The 26,612-nt window shown below is 34.8% G+C and overlaps 1 protein-coding gene and 1 pseudogene across 1 annotated transcript in view; one reads left to right on the forward strand and one right to left on the reverse strand.

Annotated features, from left to right (window-relative positions):
• The window catches only part of LOC110378050 (uncharacterized), a 51,066-nt gene that overhangs the window by 22,062 nt on the left and 2,392 nt on the right, over positions 1–26,612 (reverse strand). Inside the window, exons 2-3 of the mRNA XM_064039779.1 lie at positions 24,265–25,199; positions 23,370–23,502 (exon numbers count right to left, since the gene is read on the reverse strand). Of these exons, the coding sequence (XP_063895849.1) occupies positions 23,370–23,502; positions 24,265–25,199 (1,068 nt within the window). The remainder of the gene's footprint in view (positions 1–23,369; positions 23,503–24,264; positions 25,200–26,612) is intronic.
• On the forward strand, positions 1,879–1,988 carry LOC135119084 (U2 spliceosomal RNA; annotated as a pseudogene).

The raw sequence follows: 26,612 nt of genomic DNA on the forward strand, positions 1-26,612 counted from the left end.
TCATTTTCGGCACCTTTATATTGAGTAGTATTTAAGTAGTTCCGTCTTCCATTCATAAATAAACACGGAATACATTTCGGGGGCAAAAATCTTAATCCGTTTTTATATAAGGCTTGCATCACATATGGCCATCTTTAGGCTGCGTGTTCACTTGCAATATTCCAAGAACTGCACGAGTATCGTGATGCAAGCACTAACGACTGCTCCCCACAACATTCGAAGCTATTCCTCTGTGGGTAAAAACAGATGTTTTGTCTAAAACAGTGTATGATATGTGGTGATAAATATTCCTAGTAAGACTTATACCTGTTTAGGGTTTGAGAAAAACAGTCGTTTCGTGCGCAATGTAGCATAGAATTTTTCGTGCATTTTCTTGAGGAAATTAAGGTTTTTGCGTTTTTACCGGAACATAACGTTAACTTAATTAAGATAGACACGACATAGTAATTTAGAAAATAAAAAACAACTGGATCTGTATAGTGGCTTGTGCGCATTTTAGACAGTTATAATTGTGTCTTGGGTTAAAGGCTGATGCAATTTTTGTCATCAATCTGGCACTTGGGTAGGCTATAGGTACTTCTGGGCAGGATAGACAATCGATCTATATATGTATAGGTATGTAAAACACCAGTAGGTAATTAGCCAGGTTAGACTAAAAACCGACTCCAACACTGTTTTAAAAAGTCTAAGCAGAAGAAGATGATGATACCACTTTTCAGAACCAATCAATTAAGATTCCAATTTTTTTTTAGGAATTTGGATGCTAAACTGTATACCCACAAATAATGTCATTTTTTCGGAAGTATATAGGAACCTACAAGTAATGAATATGTTATGTGAATACCATTGTTACATGCGTGTTCTATGGTCGAGATCAACATTAGGGAAGTAGTACCCAATAGTAACGTAGTGTGTGAGATTCATTACCACCGTGAAAGATTTCACCTAAATCCGTTCAGCCGTTACGGCGTTATTGAGTAACAAACAAGTCTAATTTTGATAGGATAAGCTATTATTGAATGGTAGTGTAATAGTGAATGATGTAAGTCTTGAAGCAGGTATAAATGTTGAGGTGAAGTTTAAGTTTTTTTTTAATGTTCGTAAGTTTTTTTTGCTGAAAATTCAAAACAAATTCTTGAAGTTCCAATATTTACCTTCCTAATATTTATTTTTTACCAGATTTCATAGTTATTAAAAGCACTATGAAAATTTTCACTGTTTCGAAAACTTTTTATAATATTGTGTTTATTGGGTAGACGATAGTAGTATATATAATCACCTGTTTAAAATAAAGATCAATCATTTAGATAATAATAAATCAAAGAAGATCACGTCAACACCTTGCCAAAAAACCACCAAAATAAACAAGCTAAATTAAACCTTATTCTCAGAACCATAAATTTCACAAAACCACAGAACTCATTAATTCCAATCAGGGTGAAAACCGAACGGATATGTTTATATTATAATACGTCCGTTTGTCACCGGCGGCAAATTCAGAAACTCGTTGGAAAGTTGGCGAGAGATCGGATACATAAGTAGTTGTATGCCCTTATGAGTGGTCGCTTGAGAATTATGTATTTTAAGAATATATAATAGGATTTAGGATAGGATTAAATGAATTGGTTTGGTTTCTATTGGTAGGTTTTCTTTTTTGAAGTTGAAAGAAAATTAAAAAAAACGTTATTACAAAATTAATTGTAAAGTCTAAACAATTATATATAGGATTTTTTTAATTTAAATCATGATTAACACTAGATATATAATTTACAATTGTATTTACTGCAATAAAAACTTAGGTATTAGGTAAATTATTAATTCACCTATTACACTATACCTACTGTGATCCTTGGTGAAAATCAGAAAGTAAATCGTTAAATCGCTTCTCGGCCTTTTGGCTAAGACCAAAGTGTAGTATATGTACTTTTTAGCTTAATATCTGAAAGTTCCCTCACTGAGGGACCAGTATATGAAATCGGAAAAGCTCTCACTTACTAGAAAGCTTTAAATTAAATGAGTTTCTATTAAGGAAACGGGTCAAGATATTAAACAGACATGCTGAACCGTTTCATTTTGTATTTTCTAAAAGTTGATTAACAGAAGTATATGTTTTTTTTAAACCAATTTCATTTATTGTAACACATATTATATAAATTAAATTTTATAATTTATTTCCGATATTTTATTACGTTTCGATTATATGAACACAGTAATAAAATATATTCACAATACACCTGCGCCTGCAATATATAAATGTCTATGTATATTTTATAGCTGTCTGATGATAGTTTAAGAGCTGCAGCGAAAGTCTGCGCTTAAACATAATTTACCTGTATTTTAGGCAGAGCCGGACTAACCACGAAGTTGGGCCCCGTACCGTAGGGGTGCCTGCACTTACTACCTAAAGGGTCCCGACGTGTTTTTTTAACCACCATTTAACTATAACGAAATTCTAATCATTCAAAAGTGTCAAATCGTCGATATGACGCAAGTATACGGCTAGTTATGGTTTGTTATCGTTAAATGGTGCAACTCATCCTTAGGCTCTGTGATAAAACGCAACTAGCTTGACTTTTCTTAAGCACCTGTAATAGGTTTACATGAAATAAAAACCTTAGACTTTGAAAACATGCTACGGGCTCCGCGCTTGCCAAATCCGGCCCTGTACTGCGGCAATCAAGTGAGAGTCAGGTTTCAGTGAATATTACTTTCTATCTAATTTGTATGTAGTTCTGTGTATGTATGCATGGTTGCACTTTCGTCAGCAAATTTGCGAGGATGATCGTGCATTTGCATCGTAACGACAGTTTAATGGCATTTGGTTTTGTTAAACCGTGGTTAATAGTTAATAGTCTGATTCGTTTTGCTCTTATGTGCTTATGTCTGCAATTCAGAGGAAGAGGGATGTGGTATGATAGTTAAAATGTAGAACAAATCATATGGTTAGTTAGTTGTAGATAAGAGAGATCTAGCGGATATTATGCAGCATATTTTTATTGATAAGTAGTGCAGATTTTTTATCCTCCCACAGCATATACCTATGAAACAGTTCAGATTTAAATTAAATATGTGTATTAACATTAGTCATACGATATGAATTATACATTTGAGATTTAAATCTTACGTCATAATTTATAATTAATTTATTTAATTAAAGAATAGAAACGTAGACTTCCTTATATAATTAAATGGCATACAGGAGGATGCCCATATATTATAAATGAATCAGCATTTTATTTTTATATTTTTTATAGCTCATATACTCAAAGCATTCAGTGTAGATATCTTCGCATGTCGTACTAAATTGGATGCTCTTATAATACATATAAAATTGGCAAAAATCACGTAACTAGTCATTATATAATATCTACACGAATGACGCTTTCTTCTCAATAAATTATTTGTCATCAGAGGAGCATGAACACTGAAATAGCATATCATAAAGTTAATGATTTATATTCAATGTGGTTATAGCATAGTTAATAAAGGGGCTTAGAATGTGTGACTCAAGTATTTATTCTGTATTTTGAAAATGAAGTGTCTTTCTTTACCGGGCTTAAATTTTCAAAAATGTACCAATGTTGATTTTTTGTGTATTCGAACGGATCTGAAAATCAAGTTGAACCAGGTGGAAACCACGGGTGGAAACCAATGCCTGCCTCATCTCTACAATCCATATACTTTTGGTAATTTGAGCTGTCAGACTTTCTGACATACTTGAAGATCGATAGAACCCAACCAAGAGAAACCACTTAACTTCTTAGTTCTGTCTGAATAACGTATGCATTCAGAAAAAAAACCCCATTGTTTGAAAGAAACGTTTTCTCCAAAAAAAAACTGTCGTTACATATTACGTAACTGACGTAAAGTCATACTCGTAACTCAAACGTCAATACATAACTTCGTCACTGTTTGTAATTAGCAAATATGTAATGAGCACTTTCGCTCACTTGAGAAAAGTGTTACCGTTGTCGTGGTACACTGAGCGCAGTATCCATGATTTTTTTGTTTAAAAAATGATTTTTTAGGAGATTGTGTGAAGGGGTTTTGAGTGGATTAGCGTTATGTAATGTTTTTAATAATTTTTAACTGTTTAAAATAAAGATAAAGTATTAATTATTTGGTATGATTTTTTCGGTAATATGAATTTAAATTAATTTAATTTATTATTAATTTATTTAGATAGCAGCATGTCGATTCTATAAAATATCACAACTCACTTCGACATCACTCTCACTTCGACTTCGATCTAAAGGTAGAATTCCGTGGACGCGACAATAGTCAACCTATGAAAATGTATGGCACCGTTGCCGAGGCCCGTGACAGTCGCGCGCGGCCGACGAATTTCGTAAGCTGCTCGCGGCATTGTCAACAATTTAATTCTGGTTTTACTAAAATTCTATAGATGTTATTAAGCGCTAGACCATGTTGAGAAGCGTACGGCCGCGAGCGGCTCACGAAATTCGTCGTCCGCGCGCGACTGTCGCGGCCCTCGGCAGCGGTGCCATACATTTTCATAGGTTGACTTTTGTCGCGCGCGGCTGCGACAATCGCGACCCACGGAATTCTACCTTAAAGTTTCGTGATTGACATTGTCAAACTACACTAGCGCTACACTATCGAGCGTGTTGACAAGTTGAACTAAATTAAACTCGAGATTTTGACAGATCTGCCAAAATCTGTCTATCTATAGGGGAGAGATGGGCAGTTGGGACATGATCAAATCAGAATAAAGGGGTCCTTTTATTCTGATTTGATCATAGTTTTATTGGGTAGTTTACGTTACCGACTGGTAACGGTGTTCATCCATAGACTATCTGTCATTTCTGTGAGTTGTCAAGAACAAACACTCGTAAAAGTACTTAAATATTTTGTTGCGGTTTCGGATCGTTATAAAGAAAACTAATGAAAGGTATGTGTATTTTCTATTATTAATGATTGACTGTCAAAATCTCCAGTTACGATTATAGTAAGTCGATGCAATCCACACCTATTATACCTCTAGAAGAGGTACTACAGCAATAGTTTATGGGCCCCACGTTTTTATTTTAGTCTAATATGACTGGGACCACCTACGTAGGTTGACAGGTAAGTAACTATTTTTTATTTTCTAGTTTTCAGTGCACATAAGATAAAACCGTTTTACTTAAGTTTTTTTACCGATTTTTTTTTATAAACTAAGTCAAAAGTGTCCAATGCTCCCTATGGTAGGGAGGCTTGGACATACCATGTAATGTATAATTTGTAAATTTTTGTTCTTCTTCTTCAGTGAAAATTTGTGAGGTTATAAATCTGCGCTAAAAATCCTTTATAGAATCTTGTTTCAGGTACCGTTGCCAACTTGATCTAGGGACTCCATATTTATCAGCTGTTAATTTTATTTTTTAACCTTTTGATACCTCTTGTATTGCTCGTTATATTAAATCTTTAGGAATTTCCCGTCGCAAACCATTCTTTTTAACCCCCGACGCAAAAACGACAGGGTGTTATAAGGTTGACGTGTCTGTTTGTGTGTGTGTGTATGTGGCATCGTAGCTCCCAAACGGATGATCCGATTGTAATGCGGTTTTTTTTGTTTAAAAGGAATGTCATTCGGAAGTGTTCTTAGCTATGTTTGGTGGAAATCGGTTCAGGTCTTCAAGGTCATCAGCTCGTTTGTTAGGTGTGATAGGAATGTTACACGCTCAGTTTACTTGCAAGCATATGTGTGATCTAAAATTTGAAATACAAATGTCTTCTGGGAGCTGGTCTGCTGTTAGGACACGAAGATAGGAGACGTAACCCTGAACTGCCTTTTAGTAAACCCATCGAGTTTGGGCTCGTTTAATTTGTCTTGACTAGTTTTCTTCATGTTTCTAATTGACGAGAACCTAATGCTGGAAATGGGATGTGGCGGATGAAACCCTAGAATGATATACCCTGGATCAACAAAGGTCCATCTTTATTGTTTCTCAATCTGTGCAATTCTCCCAGAGCCAGTTTGTCATGAGGATTGTTGAACAGCTTCCTTTGGCTGAGATCGCATAGCGAACCCATCATAAAAAGAAGGAAAAATTAAGGAGCTCCTTTAAAAAACCATGAAATAAAATAAAATTATAAATTTAAAAAAACCCCCGACTCAAAAAAGTACGCAATTATTATGACAAAATGTTATAAACGATAAACCCTATAAAAAGCAAAAAGTAACTTTAAACACTACGTAAGTACCAACTAAAGCATGTCAGACTAAACAAAATTTTGACGTGTCGACGTTTTTATTTAAACCGTTTAAATATCTCGTAATGTTGAAACTGATTGTAATTTTTAGGATAGCTCTTTGATTTTATCTAGCCAAACATAAGAAATGGCAATAAAAGTTGATTATCTGTAAAATCTGATTTTTTATGCAATAAATGTGAAAAAGTGCCCATCCCTCCCCTACCTCCCCTAAAGTATGAAATGACATTACGAATCGAAGTGAAATGCGAGTTGTTGATCGAATTTTATAGAATCGCAGGACAGTTCTTACTTTAGATAAATTCAATTATTTGCCAACTCTATCGAATATTGCTAAACCTAGAGTTTTTTACTGTTCTTGCTCTTATGTTTTATTTTATAGTTAGTATTTAAGTAGCTAATATTTGTTAAGTTATTTTTGCCAATAACAAGTTATGCTGATAAAAAAAAATCCTTGTTTCTACCGAATCAAGGCAAAGTTTCAACCTAATACTTTTTTTTACATAACACCAACTTCCAAAAACCCGCTACACCACAACCGCAAATGACTTAGCGTTAACGTTAACGTTTAGTTTCCGTTATCGCCGCACATTGCGTAACGCAACATACGTGCGCCTGCGCCGACCGTAGTCCCCTACGGAACATGTTATGATCCATTACACGAGAGACTTATACTAGCGATTGATATAATAGAAAACTGATTATGAAATGTGATTTGATTTACATTTTTATGAATATAAGTTTTAGATTTGTGTGTAGTTTTTTTTATTTAATACTAAAGTCTGTATCATATAGCGGTAATATTTAATCCGTATAAAATAATGTTATTCGAGATTATTCAGAATTATTTCACCACCTATAACAATACGTCTAAAATACGTAAAACACACAGTCCTGTCGCTATTTGAAACGCAGCATAACGAAAAATATTTTTCCGAAAATATTTATGTTATGTAAACTTACCATATAATCAAAACTAAAATTGATAAACAAAAGCTTCCTTATAAGATAACCAGAACATTCAAACTTGGAGAGGTTTTTACGCCAGCAATTTCCACAACCAAGATTTTCCTCAACAATTTTCTTCGCAACTTCCCGCCCCTTATCATTGACGTTTTTCTACAATTTCGTAAACACAAGATCAGATATTCTCACCTGTTTAGTATCTAACACTAACGATCCGTCTGTATGTATGTCACTGGTTATGTATTACTCAACTGCTGCACATGGGAACTGGTTTTTTAATCGCTATTAATTGGTGGAAATTCGTGCAGTTTTTCCGCGTTTGTGCGCGATTTTTCCACGCCTTATATGGGAATGTCGGATATAATGGTATCGTCAGATTAATTAGACATTAAGTTAGCATTAAAATACAGTTTTTATAAACTCATCTCCCGAGCCTTTTCCCAACTATGTTGGGGTCGGCTTCCAGTCTAATCGGATGTCATAGCGACTGCCTATCTGTCATCCTAAACCCAGTTACCCGCCAACCCCTTGGTAAGACCGGTTATCAGACTTACTGGCTTCGACTACCAAAGATGTTCAATGACAGTTGGGACAAATTATGAAACGGCTAAAGAACATATAACCATTATATTTTATGTCCCATTGTTGTTTCTTTCACGAAAATTCTTTACCCAACAGCAAAAGCCAAAGTATAAATCACCAAGCCAGTAATTAGAAATCAATATCCCACAAGATAAATATCTTACGCCAATAAAATTAAACTGTGAGAATTAGAAAATATCGATTGAATCTATCGATGACACTTTTCCTATTGTTGAGAGCTTTTTATCGATATAGAAATCGGATGTAACTATACAAAAAGTATACGCATTCAGTATCTGTGGAGACCACAGAGGAAGGAAAGAAGTGGAGATGCCATTAGGAAGGTAGGTCAAGTGCCATATTGTAGGTCAATAACATGTGGTAGGCGTGATCAGTTACTACAACTAGTGAGGCGTTCGGGTTACTTGTGAAAACAAAACCAATCTACCAAAGATTGGTCTTTTTTTTTGGATTGGTGTTTTGAGAATAATGGGCGATTACAGGCGTGTAAGGGCGAAACTAGTAACGTTCCTTATCCCTTGAATTACGCATTTTGTTTTTGACTAGCTACTTTGTTAGGAGATATTGCGTTATGATATCTCCAATAGTAATTTTGTTCTCCATGGTGGAAACTTAAGTCACGTCAGTAAACTCACATGATTGTATGATGCTGCGTGTCACGGAGATCTTACTTAGAAAGCATCTTTGTTTGAAAATAATCTGTGGGAATATGTAAAACTAAGTAGCTTACGTTTCAGAGAAATGTGTGTGTTGGAGGCAAATTATGTAGAAACGATGGTAATGACAGTTTCAGAATGTCATAATGATTGGGGAGAATTGAACAAGAAATTATATTGTTGCTCTTAAATATTTAATGGTTCTTGACTGAAGCATTTGTCTAAATTGTAACTATAGTTTTAGCTTTCTTCATAATGACTAGATTTGATGATCCTCTTATGTATTGCAGAATAAAAACCGGATATCTTTTTTCCCTTATATTACTAGCAGAATCCTTTCTTAACAATGAGCAACTTGATGCTTCTTCTCTAATGTTAACTTTGTTGCTGTTTGTTGTTTTTCTTTCTTTCTTTCTTCTTCAATGTTAAGTAGCACAAATATGGTCCCGTCTAAGAATAAAAGACCAAGGCGATAATCCTCGTCAACACAAATACCTAAGTTCTAAACAAATGTCAACAGAGAACGTTACATAAAGGACTCGTCCTGTTAAGTTCACGACATTTGACTAGCTCTAGGACAAGGATTTTATGTTACTTGCTATAAATATTTTCACCATTAGTTCATTTGCAAAAATATTGATTTACTATAACAATATGTTTTCAGAAACTTAAACTTATAAAGGGGGTCTCCCATTTTAGGTAAAATCTCCCATATTAGTCAATTGGTAGTTTACATATTTGGTTAGCAAATAACCACACTGAATGGCAATAGTTAGTTTTAACTATGGGCCAGTCTTACAAAAATTACATCAAAATGGAAAATGCATTTCAACTCAGCCGTGTCTTTAATAACTCTTTGGTACACGCTACGGGTGATAAACGTGAATGAGCATTTTCTAAACAACTAACAATGTTATTGTTAAGATCTAGCAGTGGTTAAAGATATCATTTACGCAGATATACTTAATGTATGTACTCTCTCCATTGTCTATCAAAACAATGTGAAAGAAAGTTGAGTGACATTTTATACGATATAATTGTACGTCGGTAATTGTTGATAGTAAGTTTGTGATTAAGTAATCAAATATTAATTAGTTATTATGTTCTCCTTTTTTTTGGGAATGCTCTACGTTTTATCCGCGTTTAACTGATACAAAATTCTCTTTACCTAACTATCATACTGCTTGCGAAAAAACCTTCTTGTTTGAGAGTTAAGAAGCCTAAATTTTATTGAGACAATATTTTGGAAAATAGATACGATTGTCTTATATTCGGTATAGCATAAAGTTTCTATTTTACTTTTCAATCTTTTGATCACGAATGAATGTGTTTGGGACTAATATGTTTTTCTTACACTTGTGACAAATACACAAAAAACCAAAGTATCCATGCCCAAAAATATTAGCTACTCATCCGTTTAACAACTTGTATTATTAACAGGTAGTTAAACAAAACACATCAAAACAAATTGACTGATTAACAACAGCTATTAATCACCAATCAGACTCAATCACCATCACCAACCCACCACATCACACACAAGTTCACTGGCCGTACCAGGAACGCATAAAATCGAAAGTGCTCGTGAAAGTGGGACCTTGCTCTTGAAAGCGAAAGGTGATCGCTGCTCATAACATATTGTTAGCTCGTTTGTTAACATGTGTAGATAGGGCTATCTGATTGGGTATGTATGTGTTTTAAGTGGGCACTACTTTAGATGTGCATTTTAAGTTTAATGTTAATCTGGGAAGGGGATTAAGTATTTATTTATGAGAAGTAACTTCACAGCTTACACTACATATACATTATATCATTAAATCAAACAATTATTTAGACAAACGGGCCGGCCATGATGATCATGTGACATCAAAGTTGATGAGATCATACAGTAAGCTAATTTTGGTGTATCAATGGAAAGAATACAGAGCGAAAAATAAGTGTATGTTGCACGAAACAAAAGATTATCTTGTAAGTATTCGACACCGCGGAATGAAACAGAATGAAAAATGAGAAATGAGAAATGAGATTGGTCTTTACCTTAGTCCCTTGAAGTGTGTCCCTAAGGATTTTAGTGGTTAAATACTTAACACGTGATTCCCAATGCCAATTTTGTCTCTCAGATAGATACACGATTGACTCCATCAAAGCATTAAGTTACCCTATCATAAATAATAATAACAAATCTTAGACGTAATATGATGTATATAAAGCTTCACAGTCGGTGCAGCGGGGCGTGGCTTCCTGTGCTGCAGACAGTCTGTTCCGACACGACAAGCCGCTGTTCGCACTCGCGGTTATGTTGCCGCATTATATGCTAACATTCAACGGTAATGGTAAAGAAAACCTGAAAAAAGTGTAGTGGGTTTATTATTCCTGTAGTGCTTTCTCAAACGGTGCGGTGTTCTTTTCCTTTCTACATCCCTACTGATATTATAAATGCGAAAGTAACTCTGTCTGTCTGTCTGTCTGTTACGCTTTCACGTTTAAACCACTGAACAAATTTTAATAAAATTTGGTACAGAGATAGAGTTGACCTTGAGAAAGAACATAGGATAGTTTTTATCCCGGACTTTTGAAGAATTCTCTTGGAAACGCGATATAACCGAACTCTACGCTGGCGAAGCTAATTATAAAATAAGTAACAAAAGAACAGTGAAAAGGCCTAAAAGTGACATAATATTCACTGTGGATATTGGGGATAATCATGTTAAAATTTAAAAAAATATATATGAAAATGAACTCATATTGACGTAAATGTTAACTGTGTCAATATGACTCGAGAACCGAGTTCAAAGAACTTGTAATTAAGTTATTACCACAGTTATGTTAACGTTAGTTATGGCAGAAACAACCGTTATATTGTTGTTTACAACTCACGTACTCAGAACTCGGATAGGTTTTTTGACTGGTTTAGTGGTGGTGGAACTGGTTTAGTACACGGCTACCCGACGACCCTTCCCCTTAACGGTTTATATTAAACTGGTGGGAAGTACTGCCCTTACCGGGATAACATATAGCCCGTTACTCGGGAAGAGCGTAGCTTTCTAACAGTGAAATAATTTTTCAGATCGGTGCAGTAGTTTCGGAGCCCTTAGGCTACAAACAAACAAAAAAAGGTTTAATCTTTATTATATTAGTTTAGATTGGACAGATGAGATTGAAAAATGTATGTTTTAAACACATTCAGACTGAGTCACTCATGGTTAGTCATTTCTTAAAAATCAAAAAGGAAGCTGGTATTTTAGACATTTTGAAACCTTCAACCGTTTCTTCTTCTTCTTTGTCGTTATCACTCTTGACAGAGTGGTCGTGGTCATCACTTCAGGTGTTGGTGGCAAGCTTTACAACCCGCCGCCACTCCTCTCTGATGGCCGCCTTCCTCGTGCATTCGTAGAGTGACGATGAGCCATTTTCAACCGTTTACGATATAGGAAATACTGTTTTCGAAATGAAAGCCTGATTCAAATACTAAACAGTCTAGAGATTTTAGCCTGACTGAAATATTAAAAGAAGGCGCTTGCATTTTGAGTGAGCCTTCACTTGTATTTCTCAAATTGTTATTTTCTTCATATATCATTTATATTTCCATGGTTTTCTTCATATTATAATCTCAAATGCCGGGATTCCTCTATCAAAAGGCATACTTCTGCAATTTTTGGTGACCGATGAGTGCCGAAAGGAACTATAAATAACTAAATATCACCGAATTAAGATATTTCTGATCTTCTGATCTGAGTATTCCATTGTCAGTAAATTGTATGTCAGAAATCGTAACTTGCTAAAATATTACTATTGTAGTAATACCAAGACTTATTGAGGAAAACAGAATACTTTACAAAACAGTTTTACAAGAGTAAAAGAATAACAGATTCGGTCCAGCGATTTCGGAGTTACCGTCTACATACAAACCAGTTACTCATTGTTATTTAGATTATATATTATGCAGAAAGTGCACTTAAGTTAAAATATATAAATAAGAGATTATGTAAACTTGCAGGTAAATAAACTTTTATGTAATGAGCTAAGCGCTTTCGGTGATCTGTCGGAAGTATTTTTTCGTTAGTAATTTATTATTTTAGACTAGCTGTTGCCCGCAACTTCGTCTGCGTGGGCAATATAGAATAGTCAAAATACTACTCATCCCGTAGGTGCATTCTTTCACGTGACAGTATAATTAGGATTAGCACTTAGCAGTCGCATAGATTCATTGATCAAGGTTGTGTTGTGGATGTGACCATTTATCTAAACAAAAGAAGTAAAGTTTGTGACGTTGTGAATATCTCTGGATCCAGTCAGCCAATTTGGAAAATTATAACATATGGTGCGTAAATAATTTTCACAGGAAACAGTTATAATCTATGTCTATATGCTTTGAGTCTGACAAAGCTGTCATTTGTACATTTTCTGCAGCTGCTGCGACTAATCAGAAGCCAGAAAGTCTGTCAGTCTTACTATGGATATCGTCTTGTGTAGTTGATTGGATTGAAGGTAGCTAGATAGGTAGTCGCTCCAAGCAAAATATTGGTACTCAAACAGATTCGGTGACTGGAAGCCAACACCAACATAGTTGGGGAATAGCTGGATGGATGATAAAATGAGTCATCATCATCAGCAGGCGCATAGGGTAGGATAGTTTCACTACTGGGGAGAAACACTTGTATGACGGGGATTTTCTGTGCACTTACTCACTATGGTAAGGCTGACCCCACATTAGGCGTGCGCGATCCTCGGGCGTGTGAGTAGCGCGGGCGTCGCGTTTTGCTGCCCTACGGCATGTGCACGCGAGCACGCGGCGCTCGAGTTGCGTTCTTACCCCTTCGCCCACTATCCCCGCCGCCCGCTAAACGCCCTAGCAGTTAACGTCAAGGAGAGCGGCACGTGCGCGCCGCGAGCGCGCTATAGGTAAATGCCGCAGGGCAGCAAAACGCGACGCACGCGCGGCGCCCGCGCTACTATACTACTATACTATACTACTATGCTACTATACTATACTATACTGCAGTTTTGCCAAGATTTTCAAAATGTACGCTTGCAATTTGTCATTTCTTGGTGGAGCCAGCAAATCGAAAGAAACATAAGTGTTGTATACTGTGCGTCACTACCGCACACACCGGGAAAATTTCGCTCTTGCGGAAGACGTTTATATACCATATTTTGTGTCACACAGGACAACAGTATCCACCGAAACACTTTCAAAGATCTGATGAACGAACAAATCAGACCTGACTTGGTCACCTGGGGCCAATCAGAGCTCTATGAAGCGATCATATGCTTTGGCTCCTACTGTTATTGCGGTTTCTGAAAATTTATTCACCTCATTCAACGATGAATGTAATTCTGATGGTACTATTAAGAACACTTGCTTAGCGCAGAAGCTGACGTTGGCAGGTCGACTCTTTTGACTTCTCGAATAGGATACCATTGGTTTTTGTGCAATGCATACCTGCATGCTGGATTAGGATAGGATACAGGTGGATAGGATTTGCAACAGAAAACAATTCTGTCTTTGCGATTGAATGACATCAAACGTAGTTTTATATAAAAGGTGTTTTTTTAGACTTGGCTCGGGTCCTACTGAGACTGTTCGTAATCGTGACCAGTGTATTTGCGATCAGAAGTTGAAAGTAAGCATGTCTCTGATATGCGACGCGCAATGTGTTCGTTTTCAGACGCATAAAGCATTTTACGTGTGTATGGTATTAAATCGAGAAAGCTCCCATTTCTTATCTGCACTTTGTATCTGGGCTTGTTCTTAAAGCTACAGAATCCTACATTACCTACCTACCTCACGCTTAGCAGCGCTTGCGAGAGACAGATCCTCATTTCTTTTAGGATTAAGTTTACATATTTTGCATCAGAAAAAATAATTAAGGTCTACTTAATACTACTCACTCAAAGTAATTTGTTTTAAGGCCACCGTATTAGTGGAAGATAAGCTAAACTATGTTTATGAAAAAATCCTGATATGAACTCCATCTGTAACTGTAAATGATAATTAATTGTTATACTAAAGTCATCATTTTTGACATAATATTCAAAAAATTATTTAGATGGCACCGTTTTAAATTTGGCTGAGAACTATTAATTTTCCTTTCATCAAGGTAATAATTATAATTGGATTTTGATGTGGCACGGCAAACTGACAAACACTATTGAAATGTCTATCGAAAAATTACACTACGTGTTAAAATATGGTGAATTACGGAAAATACACAACTCCATCTGTTGAAATAATAATCCTCTATAAAGAATGTATGGTAATTTATTGTCATTTACCACCTCGCTCCTTTGTCAAATTTTATGTATTTTATTTAACACAGATTACCACAGATGGAGCTACTTTAACCTTGGCTAAACAAAATTTTCATTTTTTTTTTCTTCCGAAGTTACTTATGAAGGTGTGATTTTCTGTGTAAAGATTAATAGGCCGATCAACTAATATAAGTACAACATTCAAATGTACAGTTTTGACAAACAGATTGCGTGTCGTAATATTTTACATCTTGAATTCACAAAATTAATCATATCTTTTGATAGAGTGAATCGATTTCGATGAAACAAAAACTAAGTAATACCCCAAGTTACGTAGAATTTTTGTATATAAGCATTGTCTGCATTGAATTCGTAGATTTTACGTGAATCCCGAACGAACAAACAGATAAACAGACAAAAATGACAAAAATGATAGAAATGGGTTCTGTTAGTTATCCTTTAACATGCTGGCTATTTTTTTTGTCAATTTCTTCAATGTACAAAAATTACTTTTCTACAGATTTATTATATGTATAGATTATTTTAAAAAATAAATTGGAGGTTTTTTTTTTCTTTTACTCATTTCGTTTCAAATTAGTAGACAAGTAAGTTTCTTAGGGCTTAATAATTTTGTGTATTTGAAAAAAAAAAGGATATGCCATTTTAAAATCGACAGCAGATCGAGTAGGTAGTATATCGTATGGTGTCTATCGTCAAAAATATTTAATTCTTAATAATGATAATTATTAATTAAATAAAGAAATATGATTAGTTTCTATTTCCTTTAAACAACATTGTTATACTAAAACACGTAATGCTTAATCATAATATAATTAATTAGTTTAGGAAGCTTGTTACGCTTCAAGTATTTTATCAGATAAATTGAACTAACGAGTTATTTTGTACGGCCAATTAATAATTTTACTAGAATTTATATTGTGTTCCTGTTGATCATAATAACTACTATGTTTCATGTCTAGTAAGTAGTTTCGTGTAGTAGATATCATATATACATATACAGATGTAACATACATTTTAAAAATATTTTTATTTATGCACTCTCTCTCTCTCTCTCTATAGTCGGTCCCTCATATCTGAGGATCGTGGTCAGCATCGGGGTAACATCTGGAGCGGATGATCTGCCTCCACCGGTTTCGATCCAGCGCATCTCTCACTACCGCGTAGAATTCGGAGGACGATGAGTCTTTCACTTATGCACAGATAGGTGAATATGGTAAATAATGCTTTGTATTTTTTACTATTACTTGTTTGTTAATTGTTCCTCTACAAATGTCGAAATGTAAAGACGGGGAAAAATAACTACACCTGCAGATTTTTTTTTTCTAACTGGAGTACAAAAGTACTTAAAAAAAAACAGTAAACATTACCCACTACATCTAACACGTAAACGTAACCGCGAATGCCCCAAGTTTCCCATACAAAACACCGGTTTTTGCGAACCGGTCGCGACTGGCAATGTCTCTGCTTTCTAGAGAGCGCGGCTTTCCATGCCCAAGAGTCTGTCATAACGCGTTCTCTATATATAGATGCGATGGGATCTGTGATTTATGTGCTTTTATGGAAGTTTTTTTAATTAAGTAAGATGTAAGAGGGGAATGTGGTGTCTGGAAACTAACGGTTGTTTAAAACCTTTGATTTGAAACAATTAGCAATTTGAAAAACATTCATCATTGTTTAATTAACTTCAGTATATTGGTCTTGAAGTCATTATAGGCTCTTTAATTGGGTACAAGATTCACGATGGTTATAGAGATGACCCAAAAGATAGCACTTACATAGCCTAAGATATGCCAATCAAATGAATTGTGCATAACAACGTTATGACAAGGTAATAATGCTTTATACTTCTACCTAATACTGCCAGTACCTAAATATAAAATCACCAGTACCTGCCATGAAGATAAGTGCCTATATAAAATCAATGGGCGCTCACCTAACTCTTACAAGACGTAATTCCCTTAACCTTACATCTTTCACAAAATACCTTATATTTATTTACAAACAACACACCTACCGTACACTCTAACACTCCATCATTCGCAGTCACATCAAGTTTCGCCAAATTCATTGTCAGTTACGTCAAGTGACATTGACACGGGCGATGCAAGGCATGGCAAGTGCCCCTGTGTTTATGGTGTCGGTTACGACCATACCCCATGGTATGGCCTGCTTGTATTTCACAAAGGGTATATAAAATGGTGGAATAATGTAGATGGTAGCAGTTGAAGCGGAAAATGATAGGTAATACCTGATAATACATATGATGTATGGGATAGCATCGTTATTGGCGAAAGTGCAGGGAAGTTCACTTGTTAATTTCAACAGCCTCACACCCTCACACCCTTCAGACTAGACAATTTATTTTGAAGACAATCGTGAATCCAATCACAATTATATTATGTTATATGCATATGTTATATTTATCTCCATACTGATTAATGAACCCGATGAAACTATCGGCCGTGAAACAGTTTATCCTATCGAATTTCAGCTAATCCTTCATCACAAATCCTAGTCATGACAAAATGCCTATTTTCATTGTCACTTACGCAAATTGACATTGTAGAAACGCGAGTTGGGTGCCAAAATGCAAACAGCGCAAGTAGTGGGTGGTATAGCTAGTTCATTGTCGCGCATGCGTCGTGTCGTTAATGTTTTACTTATATAAGTGTGAATCATTGTAAGTGTTTGTAAACATGAGGTTCCTTGAAGGTTGATTGAGTTGATCTTTGTGCTGGTAATATTGAATAGATAGTCATTTTAGAAGATGTGGATGTGGCTGTAAAGTTAAGCAGATGTTTGTGGTGGTAATTTTGAATAGATAATATTTGTACATTAGCAGACATAGATGTAAAAAAGGTCTGGGTTTGAAACCGCAGACACTTTCTATTTTAAAATGAAATTACAAATTGTCTTCAACTCCACTAAAAATCCTCTGGTATGGAAGCATTGTCAAACATAACACTATAAACTCAACTAACAATATTTTCTACTTCTAATTTCATAATTACCACGTACTTCAAGCTTCTAAGTAGTACACCAATTTATTTTCCTCAGGTACAAAAGATACTCCAGGAGCGTGCAACATAATCGTCTTAAGATTTTAGTTCAAGGTACAACCCACGCGAACTTCTGTTTTATTTCAAGCACTTTACACAGAAAGCTTGAGAAAGTACAGTAAACTGCACATCAGTGGTAACTGTCATGCACCTTAACTCAATAGTAATAAGTACGATTTTCCTATAAAACTGTTACCACTGACCTGAAGTTGACTGTACAAGGGTACAAGTGCACACCTACTTATGTCTGTCTGAGTGTTTGTCTGTCTGTTGTCTTGCGCCACATCTCTACAAATAAGTGTGTTTGTTTGGCTGTCTGGTAGTATGAACAGTAGCTTGTAAGTTTCTTTATAACTTGAGCTACCTTATTGTAAATTGTGTCCTTAAAAAGGTGCTACTTTTTTAAACCACGCTTTAATATTATAATGTGTACGGACTTTGCTTTCATATTTTCCTAGGGCTGTTTACTTCTTTATTTGGACTAGAGATAAAGAAGAAAAAAAATACCTTATTTTAGCACTAGGCAAACAGTAGGTTCCAGAAACTCTCTTTTAATTAAGCTTTTTAACACTAAGTATTGTAGGGCTGTGGAAATTCTTTTCATTCCGCAATCTCTTAGAACAATTTATTCTTCAACCGAAAAGAAAAACAAAATTACCAATTTACCAGAATTTGCAATGCCATCAATCAATTTAAATAGCGTGATAAACAAAACGACAAAATCCCCATCAATTGTAATGATTTCGTGCAATAGATGCAATTCATTGGCAATCCATTGCCATTGTTTACATAAAGAGAGCAAGTAGGTCATACGGTCAGTTAGATCTGAAGCCGAGCGGGTATTGAATTTATTGATTGAAATGTTTAATGATAAAGTAAGTAGAGGTAATCTGTCAAATGGATAATGTAACTTGGCTATATCATGGAGCATCGAAGCACGGAGGAAGAAAAGATGAGGTGATGGCAAAGACTATAAAATTGTGTTTCCCAATTCATACCAAAAGTCACGTGAATAAATCTATTACTTATAAAATACTAGCCGTTTCATCCACGTGCCGTGGTCACTACTTTCCGTACCCAATTAAAATATAGCCTAGGTACATAACCCATGGATAGCGCAACAGTGAAAGAATTTTTAATAATCGGTTCAAAAGTTTCGGAGAATTTATGCTACAAACAAAGAATTTCCTCTTTGCGAGACTATATTATAGATACAAAGTATAAAAAGACTAGCCCTATTATCGAACGGAAGACGCCACTAAAAAAATCGTAAACACAAAGAACGACCATGACCTATTCAATACTGAGAGGACCAGTTTAAAGAAGATATAAATATCTACTAAGAAGCTGCATTAATATGTATGTTTATTGCCGGACATGGATGCAACAGAATTGCAAGAGTCATGACTAAGCGGATGCACGCCATCAGAGAACCTGCCTGGTTGGTTGCCATAAATAGGTAGGTGAATTAAATTAATTTTCGCATCTTTGGATGCTTCTGGAATAACAGGCTTTAATTGATTCTCCGAGTTTTTTCCTGTTAATCATTAAAAAAGTATAGGTATCTATCTATATGCAAACCTATTAAGGGATGTTGACAGTTATACAAAGGTTCTTCTCCGTTATTATATTTGTACTAGAAATCATTATTACATTTAAACTTCACCATATCTGTTTATAGTCAGAAAATTGATCGCATGATTGCAATAGGAAAAAAAAGATATCATAATATATTCACTTATCAACTTTTTAGCCGCAACACAAAACTTGACTGTAGATTGATCTAGTATCTCTTGATCTACATAGTACGATGTTGCATTCTTTAAAAATATGCTGTATCATAAAAATGCATAAGTAACTCAGCTAAATGACATTTTACACAACTTCGTCCGGTTGTAAAATTGCTTAAAAAAATAATCTGAATGCTAAAATGTTGCGAAACTCGGATGTTGGCTATCAGACTTAACTCGGAGGTAAATATAGCACTTTTCGAAATTGTAACACTTTTCATAGAGTGCGAAGTATAAATAAATTGATTTATTGAAGTAGATAGTGTTTCTAAAGAAATGTTATGAGGGCAATCAAAATTGCAGTTCGATTGCTGCTATTTATAATGAAGCAATTTTAATAGCCATTAATCTTACTAATGTAATGTTATGACGTCCACCTATTTTTTTGCCAGCTGTTCAGGACATTATTTATTTAGACAGGGATATTATTCGTTCTTTTCGAGCATTTTCATAGCTCTATGGGCTAGCAGAGAGAGATCAGGCGCAGGACAGTCATTAGCATTTCAATTCATAAGTGTGACCAAGTTAAAAAACAATTTTGCAATTGAGATGAGTGTTAGAACAAGTAGGACCCTGGAGACACCTTTAGCTTCTAGAATCAACAGTTATAAGTTACTTTTTTATTTATAAAACTTTAATTAAAAATGTTATACCTATTTACATTTTAAGATTTATGGGAAAGGCGTGTGAAAATATCACAAACTCTTTTTGACAAGTGGTATCATTTATCATAGACTGATATTTGCACACGCATGTGAAACCAGTTAACGTCATTCTTAATTGCAATTAAAAGTTCACGTTAAGCCTCTCGGTAAATGACGTTTTAATTTATGAAGTGTTATAAAACATACAGAGTTGTACCACATTCATTAAATTAAACGCTTCACAAAATATACGCACATTTACAATTATAAATGTAATCGTAACACACCTTGGTTCTTTGGCAATCTTCATCTAAAATTAGTCTAAATTATATTTATTCATTTATAATATCGTGTGAATTTTGATCAATTACAACATGTAGAAAGGAAACATCCTAAATAGCAAGGTTAGGTCTTGTTGATGCTGTTAATCATCTGATCTGCTCATTTGTAAGTCACCTTGATTTTGTATGAAAAATATACGCGTGTAGATATTTTGATTTGATTTATTAATTTTTCAATTTGAAATTTTAAGTCGGCCGGATTTTGTATGAATCTTTGTCAATTTATACTAATACATATGTAGAGTAATATTACAATGTTCGTGTGTTTGAAGGTGCTGATCTCAATGAGTACTGGACCGATTTGAACAAATCTTTCAGTGTTAGGTAAAGATATCTATGACATAGGAATGTAAAAAATAGAAGAAGATTTACCTCTAGGCTTATTATACACATAAGCGGAGTAGTTCCAATGAGACGCAGGTGAATACGCCGTGCGGAAGCTACTATATTTATAAATGCGCAAAATTAAACTGTTTTGACAAAAAAAAAACTGTATTCTGATCACTTTTAAGATGGAATTTGAAAGAGGAAGTCATTAATTCAAGGCTTTCTTGATTTTTAATCAATTTTAATCGATTGATGAGCTATGCATTATTCATTATAAAGTTGATTTTAGATACGCTAAGCAAACACCGTTTGCTCATAAATGATAAATCAGTATGAAGATAAATGGTAGTACGCACATTACAAAGATGAGTAATTTTGCCGGTATTAGACGATTGAAAACTTTGATGAACTTTTGGAATCAAGAAGTTCTTTAATAAGAATATTTTGCTAATCGTCGGGCCCGTTTAGTCTGCATTGTACTCCTAGTTCTAATATGAAGACATTTTACTTACACAGGTAATAGTAATAGGTCGAAATTAAAGTTTGTGGTCTATACTTTTTAAATTATAGATTTTTTACTTGATATGTATCTACTCTAGATTATTACTCCTGTATGCCGCCTCTGTCATTATGAGTTTATTTATTCAGTTTGCGAGTTAATAGTATATCATCCCTGCTCTGAACTTATGCTGTAATAACTCAAATCCTTTATGCACTTTGTTTTTTTCCTTTTCCTTCTTAATAGAGGTATTATGGTAATTTTATATTGAATAGATTTTATGTGTGGTTCTTGGTGAAGACCTTACCTTCTAGATAAGAGGGTATGAAATAAAATGTTATTTTATGTTGTACTACATATTTAGTTCCAGATGGTGTGCTGTCTAAATAGGTTGTTAAAGGTTTTGGTCTAGGCTGATTTTCGATTTACAATAAGCAGAAGCTTTGCCTATGGATAGTTGTTACGACTGTGAATAAAATTACTAAGCCGTGAAAAATAGACAGTAAAAATGACCACGCAGCTACCTAGATCTTCCGACACCTTCTTCTAAAATAAGAGCATTAAGTAGCTAATATTTGATAGAGATAACAGCACTAACAAAACGCAATCGACACTTAAGATTACCAATCAGAGAGATTGTTTTACCACGATTTCGTAGTTGCGAACAAGATAATTTCAAAAACTAAATTACTTTTGAAATCTTTCCAATGAAATTCAACAGAAGACCGGTTTGATGCAAAACTTGCAAACCGTATCATTTGAAAATGATCGAGAAATTGCGTAGATTTGCTGCGCCGGAGTATTTTTTATTGCAACAGGTATCCTTCGAACATAGACGGCTTGCGTAGGTACTGTTGAAGAGACTTGGTAGCCTAGTGGTAAAACACCTGCTAAGAGATGCGGATTCGATTTTTCGCCGTGTTGTATTTTAACTACCAGCAAAGTCAAATTCAAATAAATGCTGCTATTTATAGACCTTTGTAGGCTTTTATGAGACCCACACATTTCCGTAGAGTACAAGCTTCAAACATAGCTTATATATAATTACTAAGAACAGACTTCTTCCTATCATCTTACGTCTTCAAAAAGCTGTAATGTAAACCTACATATTTACTGTTTCAAAGGCAGCACGTACAAGATTTACAAACTAACTAATCTACGCCCACAATAAGATCTTCGAATTGAATTAAAGCATCTCCCAAGTTATTTCGATTTCACACTAAATCAGTACGTAATTTAAATTCCTAATTAAAAAACCTTAATTTAAGCAGATCTTAAAAACCCGCAAAAGGTTTATGCCCTCTTAAGTGTCAATGAACTTTTGATAAAAATCTACACGTAGGTAATTTGCCTTCTTACTTTATATCAAGACGTTTGCATGCAGGCTGCATTGTTTACCCGTTACGTCATCATCATCATCATCTGCCTAGGCTTTCCTCACCTATGTTGTGGTCGTCTTCCAGTCTAACTGGATGCAGCTGAGCTCCAGTATTTTACAAGGAGCGACTTTCTATCTTACCGCCTCAACCCAGTTACCCTGCTCGGGTTCCCAATACCTGACTTACTGGCTTCTGACTGCCCGTAACGACTGTTAAAGATATTCAATTGTTTACCCATTTTAGTCTTGACTTATGTTAGTCCATCTAAATAAAGAGCAACGTTTCTGCTATTGCTACACGATTGATTGATTCTTACTTAATATTCTGAGCTAGAAGTAATTGGTCTATTAATGATCAAAGGTTTCGATGCTTTACTAACACTATCGCCAAATTTGGCAAAGATGGGTGTGGGATGCTGTTGTAAGCAGTAAATCATGTTTAATTGTAAATGGCTTTAAAAATAACTTTTAATGAAACCGGTTTTATTCAAATGCTGTGTTATCTGCACTTTCCCAATGACAAAACACAGCTTCCAAAACCACTTCCTATGTGTTTTCCTAGGAACATCCCAGAGGCAAAATATGTTATTTCCCTTACATTCTTAGTTTTCACTAACCTGATTAACTGCTTGAGCTTGGTAGCAGCTTGTAGCGAAGCATATCCGTAGCGGGAGAACTTGGCTGCCTCTTCTGACGGCGCGTTGAAGGCAGCCACGTAACGAGCCGGACTGGAGTCGTCCAACCAGAGACCTGGAGAGTTAGGATATTAGATACAAGCTACTAGCTACTTTTTTGGGGTTTCACACGCTTACAGAAGGTACTTATTTACCTACATTACACTTATATAAAGAACAGAACTCATACCTATATTCGCATAAAATGTAGGCTAACAGTGCCTGAAATATAGTTTTCAAATCGGTCCATTTAAACTTTGCTTTTGTTTTGCTTCGATAACACCCAGCGACCCAGAATGACTTAAGACTATCTTCCTTAATAATTTATTTAGTTCTTACTTGCTGTTATTTACCCCTTGCCTGTTGCTGGGAATGATTTATAATCTGATTTCCGTTGCTATTAGGTTATTAATGGGAATATCGAAGTATTACACTCTTGTCTCTTAAACGCAACGCAATCCGACTGAGTCAATAATATTAGCAACTAGCATTAGCCTAAAGTTTAGAAGTTGTTGCATGTCTACCAAATAAATGACCTGGTTATGGCGTGTGGCCACGTTTCGTTAAAGGTCACGATAGTTATAAAGATTTTTATGAAGTAATTGATGACAAAGCCAAGCTTAACCAAGTGACCAATAAAATATGATGACTGTTTGAAATGGAAGGCGTAATTGATTTGAAAAAGAATTTAGTACCGTTTTGTAATATTAGCTTGTTAAATGTTTACCGTTTTATACAAAACTTTTAATAAATTCATATGAAATGTCATACAACTCAACTATGAGATTTTAATTATAAATTGTATTTTTGGCAAAATATTATTGAACAAATTACTTACCCATAGAATACAGTTTTGGTTCCAAAACTGTGTACAATTCATGCATCTTCTGCATCCCATAATCAGCGGCTTCCATAATTTCTTTCTTTTCTCCAATCGTGATGTTAGTTAGATCACCTTCATTTCCACCAATTTCCAAATCCTTTTCTTCATCATAATAATCATCAATTTCTTCATCAGGGTTTTTATCACCTTTGTCAGCAGCAACAGAAGTCTTGTTAACTTTCGTCAAGTTATCATTATCACAATACGTTACTATGATAGTTGAAACGTTTTTCGTTGCGGAAAAAGAATGGTTCTTACTGTGATCTGTTTCTATAATGGTTATGTTATGTACTTCTTTTGTCAATGTACTATTAAACAAAGGCATCAGGTGTTTTAAAACTTCTATTATGTTCGCTGATGTTGTGTTTTTAGTATGCGGATCCTTTGTTAGAATTTCCACGTATTTTGGTCTTTCTGTAGTAGGATCTTCATAATTTTCTATGCTTTTAGTTGTGTGTTTCTTGCTTGCATTATAATTGCCATAAATATCAATCTTATCTTCAATACCGCTTTTAATTTGGTTCTTAATTTTATCTCCAGCGCTGTCTTTTGGAGACGTAACTATGATTGCTTCATTTAACTTATCTGATGTATCACTTATATTATTTTTTATTCTATTTATCGAAGCTATTATAATATTTATGAGATCTTCTTCTTTTCTACTTATGTTTTCATTTGTGATATTAGCTATTGTACTCAGAAACAATTTGACTCGTTCCTCATCCCTTTTATATAAATCTTTATTTGATGTTTTATTGTGAATTTTGAATACATCTTCTATGATTTTTGAGAACGGGCAATTCGGCGTGGTTCCTGTTGAATTTGTTTTAGATTCTTCGTTACTGACGGACTCGAGAAGCAGTGACACCACGATAAAGATGTATTTATATCTGCAACATAGAAAAAAAACTAGGTAAATTACATGTACTAGATAAGTTCATGTCAACATCCTGATGAATGATTACTTTTTAAATCTATATTTTAATCCTATAGTAGCCGTGAGTTGAAATTCTACGAAAGAAAAACTGTATTGTTTCGGGGTTACGTATTGCATTCAAACTGTTGGTAGCACCATTCATACCTGTCAGACTCATAACAACTCTTCAAACTGACGTCATCACGCCATTACGAATTCACACACGTGTGCATATCGCACTTACTCAAGCAGGATTATGGTCACCCATCCTGTCACAAATAGCAAGTATTACACAAGGCAACATTACGTTCAGTTGCGTGTAGTCACAGGTTATGCGCGATTGTCCACACACTTTCCAAGTATATCTGAAATGGAAAGTATGCTTTCTCTAGTCAATACGTCTGTCTTGTTATTGTGAACCATTCGTACGTAAAATGTCTATGGATTATTTTGTCACGCTCTTTCTGTGTCTAAGTCTGCATTTTGTAGCTGGACTGATTAGTAACGTATGTAGGCTTTTACTACTTTTACTGACGCCTTCAATGCCTCTGTCGTTAAGTAGGTGGAACGGATTTTATTGTTGGTCATTATTATCATGGTAATCATGATGATCAATTTATGAGTTTCTCTTGGGATGGGTTTTTTGGAAATGTTCACGCTATAATCAAGTGAAGTACATGATTGGATGACCAGGCAATCGTGCAATGGTTTGCTTTGTTACTGTTATTTTTTTTGTATATTCAATTCTCAAAAGTATATTCAATACGAATATTATTTCTTTGACCTACATAAACTCCTTGCACCTTTCTGTACCTATACTGAACTGGAGGAAATTTTTGAAGTAACTTTAAACTTTAATACGGGTACCGCAGATCAAATTAGAGTATAAAACTAATTATAAGCAATACGATGCATTAAATATAACACAATTTTCAATATCAGAAATGTCGTAAGATTTATACAGAAGCGCGATATTTTGCGAAGCTTTCTCGATTGCTCAACTAAGGCCAATGTTGGGAAAATTAATGAGCGTTAAGTATCGAGCAAATTGGGTTGCTAAATTTTAATGTTTTGGCATTTAATAAAAAGTCTATTGAATGATTTTGCGTTGAGATAATATTTGTTTAGGTAAGTGGAGCAGTTTTATTTAGATTTGCCGATTACGGTGCGTTGGGATGTCTCATAATTTAATGTCATAATAAACCATTGTTTACATCATCATTATCAGCTTCATGCCGTCTTGTCCTGTTTATATGTCATTAGCTTATTTCTGTTTCATCTTTGATTTAGGAAAACTTCTGAAAACATGCTATTTTACAAGAGGTCCATACAAAAAATCTATGCATCTCAGTTTCGTCGCGTTATGTTGAAATTGCAACGAACAAAC

Source organism: Helicoverpa armigera, chromosome 2 (assembly GCF_030705265.1).
Source record: "Helicoverpa armigera isolate CAAS_96S chromosome 2, ASM3070526v1, whole genome shotgun sequence".
In the NCBI taxonomy this organism is placed as follows: domain Eukaryota; kingdom Metazoa; phylum Arthropoda; class Insecta; order Lepidoptera; family Noctuidae; genus Helicoverpa; species Helicoverpa armigera.